At 41.9% G+C, this 6,308-nt stretch overlaps 1 protein-coding gene across 1 annotated transcript; it reads left to right on the top strand.

Annotated features, from left to right (window-relative positions):
• Positions 1–590: 590 nt before the first annotated feature.
• Positions 591–2,899, top strand: LOC149815543 (nuclear intron maturase 1, mitochondrial-like). The gene has a single exon (XM_089990566.1). The coding sequence runs from the start codon at positions 591–593 to the stop codon at positions 2,679–2,681; it is 2,091 nt and encodes a 696-aa protein (XP_089846692.1). The 3' UTR covers positions 2,682–2,899.
• The last annotated feature ends 3,409 nt before the right edge of the window (positions 2,900–6,308 follow it).

Raw genomic sequence — 6,308 nt, 5'->3', positions numbered from 1 at the left:
GCTGCTCATGTTTTTACCTGTGTTCCCTTCGTAAAGAGCTCATTCAAACTCAAAATGAGCTTGGGAAACCAAACACAAACGAGTGTTTGCCTTTGATGGACTTATGCAAGCTCGTTAGCTAGTGAGGGTGAGCTTGTTTGCAAGCAATAAGTTATGAGATAAAATTTTATTGCTTACAGCATTGAAATAATGTATTTATTTTGTAAATGAGTTCATTTGAGCTTGAAATCAGTAGGTTTGGAACCCAAATCCTTTTATCTTTAGTTTTGAAAAATATACTTTTTTTGTAAATAGAATACCTCAAACTCAGCTCGATTAATTCGAGCTTGCCATGAACTCTGCTCACCACAAAAAAGAACCAAGCTTGAAGACCCTCTATTCAGTTTGTTCGCCCTGTTTACCAGCCCTACACTTGTCGCATTTCGGTCAGCATTTTATGATTGTAAAATGCTGTTTCACCGGATCTGCTCTCATCTTATTCGGACTCGGTCGGATTACTGGATCCACCCTCAACGTCCAAGTTGGTCCGAGTCCTATACTCTCTCTCTCTCTCTCTCTCCTGCTTACTGCAGAAGCAGGGAAGGAAGAAAATGATGCTCACAACAGGCAAGCATCAGAGACACCTCTCTCTCTACACTTGGAGGGCCATCACCACCCTCAACCCCCACCACCACTACCCTCCACCACAAATTAAGGAAGATCCCCACTACTTAATGAAGGAAGATGGCATCCAGATTTGCTCCCAACTGTGGGTCTCCTCCTTCTCAAATCCCCAAAAGACCTACGCCAACCTCACCGGATTCCTCAAGAAATTCGACCTGTGGGTGCTCGCCTACCAGAGGTGCTACGCCGACGAGTTGGGTTCCTTCCCCCCCAGAAACTCCATCCATTCCGGCGTCCTCCACGACCTCTTGTCGCTCAGAAACGCGGCGTTGCATTCCCAGTACGTTTGGGGAATGAAATCCCATCAATACGTTCGTTCCCCGAGAGAGAAGCCGATAACCAGATTGATTTCCAAGAGGAAACTCAAATTGATGCTGGAACAGTGCGTACCCACCTTCCAGGATAGGATTCTGCAGGAGGTTCTGCTCATGGCATTGGAGCCTGTCTTCGAATCGCGGTTCTCACAGCGTTCGTTTGCGTTCCGGCCCGGCCGGAACGCCCACACGGTGATTAGGACCATAAGGAGCAATTTTGCTGGGTATTTGTGGTTCCTGAAGGCGGACTTGGGGTGCATTCTTGAACGATTGGATGTGGATTCCCTGGTGGGTTTCTTGGGGAATGCGGTGAAGGATAGGAAGGTTTTGGCTATCGTGAAGGCGGCAATTCGGACGCCAGTTCAGGCAGGAACAGAGGAAGAGGAGGATCAGAAGAAGAAGAAGAAGAGGAAGAAGAAAGGTGGGAAGAAGAAGAAGCTGGATGAAAATGAGAGGAAACCTGATCCTTACTGGTTGAGGACGTTCTTCGCGTTCGCGCCGAAGGAAGCTGCGAAGGTTCCTTCATGGGGTCATGGTGGGGTGCTGAGCCCTCTGCTTGCGAATGTATGCCTCCATGAATTGGATCTTTGGATGGAAGAGGAGATAATTGGGTTCTTTCGGCCATCGAGGAATGATTCGATATGGAAGAATTCAATCGATGATGGTAGTCACAACCCCTCATGGCCGGAATTCGTGCCTACTAGCGGACACGAGAAGACGAGGAAGATGGATTATATTAGGTATGGTGGTCACATCTTGATCGGCATTCGGGGTCCCAGAGAAGATGCTGTTGAGATGAAGAGGAAACTGGTTGAATTTTGTGAGGACAAGTATGGTTTGAAGATTGAAAATTCAAGTATACAGATTGAGCATGTTACTAGAGGAATTCAGTTCTTGGACCATATAATTTGCAGAAGAGTGATCTATCCGACTTTGCGGTATACAGGAAGCGGTGGGAAGATCGTCAGCGAGAAAGGAGTCGGGACATTGCTTTCTGTTACAGCAAGCTTGCAACAATGTATTCGCCAATTCAGGTGCCTTGAATTGGTGAAGGGTGATAAGGATCCAGAGCCATTGCCATGTACTCCTATGCTTTATGCTAGCCAAGCACATACCAATTCTCAGATGAACAAGTTTCTTGAAACTATGGCCGAGTGGTACCGTTATGCTGATAACAGGAAGAAGGTTGTGGGCTTCTGCGCATACATAATTCGGAGTTCTCTTGCTAAGATGTATGCTGCGAGGTACAGACTTCGTTCTCGTGCCAAGGTCTACAAGCTTGCATCTCGTGATCTTAGTTGCCCGATAAAAGAAACGAGTGGCCAAGCACCAGAGTATTCGGATCTTCTGAGAATGGGGCTCGTGGATGCGATAGACGGCGTTCAATTCTCGCATATGTCCATGATACCTTCTTGTGATTACACGCCTTTCCCACGGAACTGGATACCTGATCATGAAAGGTTGCTTCATGAGTACATAAAATTACAGGATCCAAAATTCTTCTGTGAATTGAGCAGATCAATAAAACGAGATGGCTTGTGCTTACCTCAAGAAGACATGTCTATGCTTGTCTGGGATTACAAGTCAAAAGGGATCTTAGGTGATCGTCGAACACTTAAATCCATCAATCAGAGAAATGAAAATATCAGGCAACGTGGCACCCTCGCAGGGAGTACTGGAAGCGTCCCATCCATTTGTTTGTAGAATGGTTGTAGTAGTAGAAAAATGTTCTGATCTGATCCTTCTTTCATGGTGGTGGGATCAATGAAAGAAGAATTGCACTATTAACTTATGATCCCATTTGTGTGGAGGACTTCAGGTGTTTGCAAAGAATATGCAATCATGCACAAGTAACATGCTGGGTTTGTGAATAACAGAGGTAAATAACTTTGTAAATGCATCAGAAAATCTCTGGTTAGTGTTTCTGAAATTTCAGATTTTCCTCATAGGCCCGACATTCAATTATATGAAGATATGTAGACATGTTTTATGTGAAAATTGTGTGTGTGCATGTATGTGTATTTGTCTCTGCGTGGGCATGTGTATTTCATGCTAATTTTCCTCTATAGGTTAAAATTATGTTTTGAAGTGCATCATATGTATTCCAATGTGACAGAAAATGTGATAGCATTAAGTAATAATTTGAAAGTTCCCATGATATTTTAAAAGCAATGAGAACAACCATTAACAAATTAATTGAAAATTAAAGTTGTTCAATCAGAGGTAAATATACCAAGGTGGGGGTGCACCTGTACATGTGTGCAGAAGATTTAGCATAAAGGAAAGTAGACATATAGCTCTTCACAGTCAATACAACCCACTTAGAGACTGAAAGAAACATCAAATCTTGTATGTTAGCCAGGATATTATGTTTGTCTCCTCCCTTTAGTAATCGACTATGTGAAGAGGACTTCTTTAATTTGCTCTATATTTAGTGGTTATCGCCAACCAAAATTTTCATCGTTCTTTTTTCCTGCTGTTATTCTTTTCCCAACTTTTCTCTATGTAATATGTGTTTGGTTGTGTTTTCATTGTGGTTTGAAAGGAACTTTGCAGCTGTGGACTCGTGGGAGTAGTAGTGGTGGTTCTGATAAAGTAAATAATGAGTTCAAATTATTTCTTGGGCTTTTGACTTACTGGTAGCTTGCATATATTGCATTGCATTGCATTTGTGTGGGAACTTTATATGGTGATTGGTTAGATTAAGATGGCCCAAACTTTGTCATTAAGAAAAGGCAGCAGACTGTATGCATTATTCAAGAAAATTTATTAACATGGTGCATTATTATGGTATGATTTGGTACTATAAAGGACAAACGCATGTTTCTGAATCTCACTAGATAACATATTGCTAGCCTTGACATCCTATGATCCATAATCTTTAGGGTTGAGGTTGTGTTGTTGAGATTAATAGGTTTTAAGTTTAAGTTTTCTTAAACTGTAGGTTATTTGATATTTCTTGTTTAATGGGGGACTTGTATGTAAATTTTTACATTGGCATCTCTCTATTTAACATAGAGATTAGCCCTAATCAAAATTAACGAGTTCTCTCTCAACCTCTCTCTCTCTCTCTCTCTCTCTCTCCTCGTCTGCCTCGGCTCTGGTGCTCCTTATTCAAGTCGCCACATGGTATCAAAGCAGTGGATCTCGGGAGCCTGAAAACGTGATCGTTCTACACCAAATCGTAAACAGGTGTGGTTATTTTTTTTTATCTAATTGCAGAGATCTGATCACAGATCTGATGTCTGACTAACGTCATGACACAGATCTGTAATCAGATCTACAGATCGATTGCAGCTGGGAGTTACGGAAGAGCAGGCGTGATTTTCTGTTTCGTGGAAGGGTTTTTTTTTTCAGGCGTGATTTCTGTGCCATGGAAGCAGCCTGTTAATCAGTTTTTTGTTAATTTTTGTGTCGTGGAAGCAACAGTCGTGATTCCTGTTTTCGTGGAAGTTTTTTTTTTCAGCAGGCGTAACTTGTGTGCCGTGGAAGCAGCATGTTAATATAATTTACTTGTGTGTCGTGGAAGCAGCAGGCGTGATTCCCTGTTTTGTGGAAAGTTTTTTTTGGCTGTCGTGGGATTTATGTGTTGAGTGTAGGTGCTAAAATCAAACCATGAACAAGTTGTCATGTTGGACCCTGTTCTGGCTTTCTAAGATCTATATTTCTGAGCTGTTTTTGCCATTGTGTTTGATATGGGTTGAATAGTCAGGTGTGGTCGTAGTATTGGCTGATGCGTGATTGTGAAACATGCTGCTTTCTGTGTCAATTGTAGCCCGTCATGAATTTATTTCTGGTGTGGCAACCTTTGTGTAGTCATGGACTTGGCTGACGTGTGATTATAAAACAAGTTGTTCAAGTGAGTGAATCTGGATTTTGTTTTGGCAGCTGCAATAGCATCAAATATTCAGTATGGGTGAAACTTTGAAATGTGATTCCAAAAATAAATATATTGGGGAGTATAAGGCTTTTGCAAATCCCTTCTCGTATGGTTCTTCTGTGAGATTGAATGAAACTAACTATGCCAGGTGGTCCAGAACTTTTATGATATCGGTATTTGGACATCGTAGAAAACATATTTTGTTGGAAAATGAACCCAATGAAAAGGTGGGAAAATACGTTACTTGGGAAGAAGATAATGACATCGTTATGTCATGGATCATGAATAGTGTCGAACCCCATATTGCAGATGGTCTAATTTATTATAATACAACCAAACAGATGTGGGACAATCTTCGAGATACGTACTCACAAGAGACTAATGTGAGTCGTATCCTACAAGTCGAACATGAGATATATAATTTGCAGCAGGGAGATCAAACCTTGGCCCAGTACTATGCCTCCGTCAAAGTTGCGTTTGAAAGACTCAATGCTCACAGGCCTCTTTGTTGTTCGAAGCAAAAGGATCATCAAGAACAGACTATGGTTGCTCGGTTTCTCACAAGTTTATCTTCAGAATTCTCTGTTGCAAAAGTCCAAATGTTGACTGGATCAGATGTACCTACTCTTGCTGATGCATACAATCGTCTGAGTAGACTTGCGATCTCTCTTCCACAATCTCACCTTGTGTCCCAGTCATCTGTTGTAGCTGTCTCATTTGGTTATGGGTGCAGAAATATTCAGAATATCAGAGGACGAGGTCGTGGCAGAGGTATGGGCGGCAGAGAAAAACTTCAATGTACATTTTGTGGAAAATCTGGACATTTAGAAGATCGTTGCTGGGATAAGTATGGTCGGCCAACCTCTTCTTCATCAAAGTCAAATGCTCTAAAAGCAAATGTTACTACACTAGAGGCAACAAATGCACATGATAATACCTCTGCAAGTGACAATATTACCCTCAGTCGAGCAGAATATGATGAGCTGATAGCTCTTCGCCCTTCGAGCTCCTCCTCTCCTGTAGCCGGTGTTGCCTACTCAACAGGGAATCATCTTCATCTGAATGATAGTAAGTGGATTATTGACTCTAGTGCATCCAGACATTTGTGTGGAAATTCGCTTGTCTTTTCAGATCTAAAGGATATTATTGTTCATCGAGGAGTCTCATTAGCCGATGGGAGTTCCTCACCAGTTGTTGGTCAGGGAAATATTTCTATATCCTCCACCTTACAGTTGAAAAATGTTCTTCATGCTCCCGACTTTCCTCAAAGTTTACTCTTTGTTAGTTGCCTTACAAAAGAACTAAACTGTAGAGTGATATTTGATCCGATGGGTTGTCATTTTTAGGATTTGCTGACGGAGAAGAAGATTGGTGGAGGCTATGAAGAAAATGGAGTCTACTACCTACATCATCCAGTGGGTAATGTTTATGCTGCAGTGGAACACTCATCC

The sequence above is a fragment of the Nuphar pumila genome, chromosome 15, assembly GCF_984573655.1.
Source record: "Nuphar pumila chromosome 15, dmNupPumi1.hap1.1, whole genome shotgun sequence".
NCBI lineage: Eukaryota > Viridiplantae > Streptophyta > Magnoliopsida > Nymphaeales > Nymphaeaceae > Nuphar > Nuphar pumila.
The sequence above is the reverse complement of the archived record's forward strand: the minus strand, read 5'-3'. Positions and strand labels throughout refer to the sequence as shown.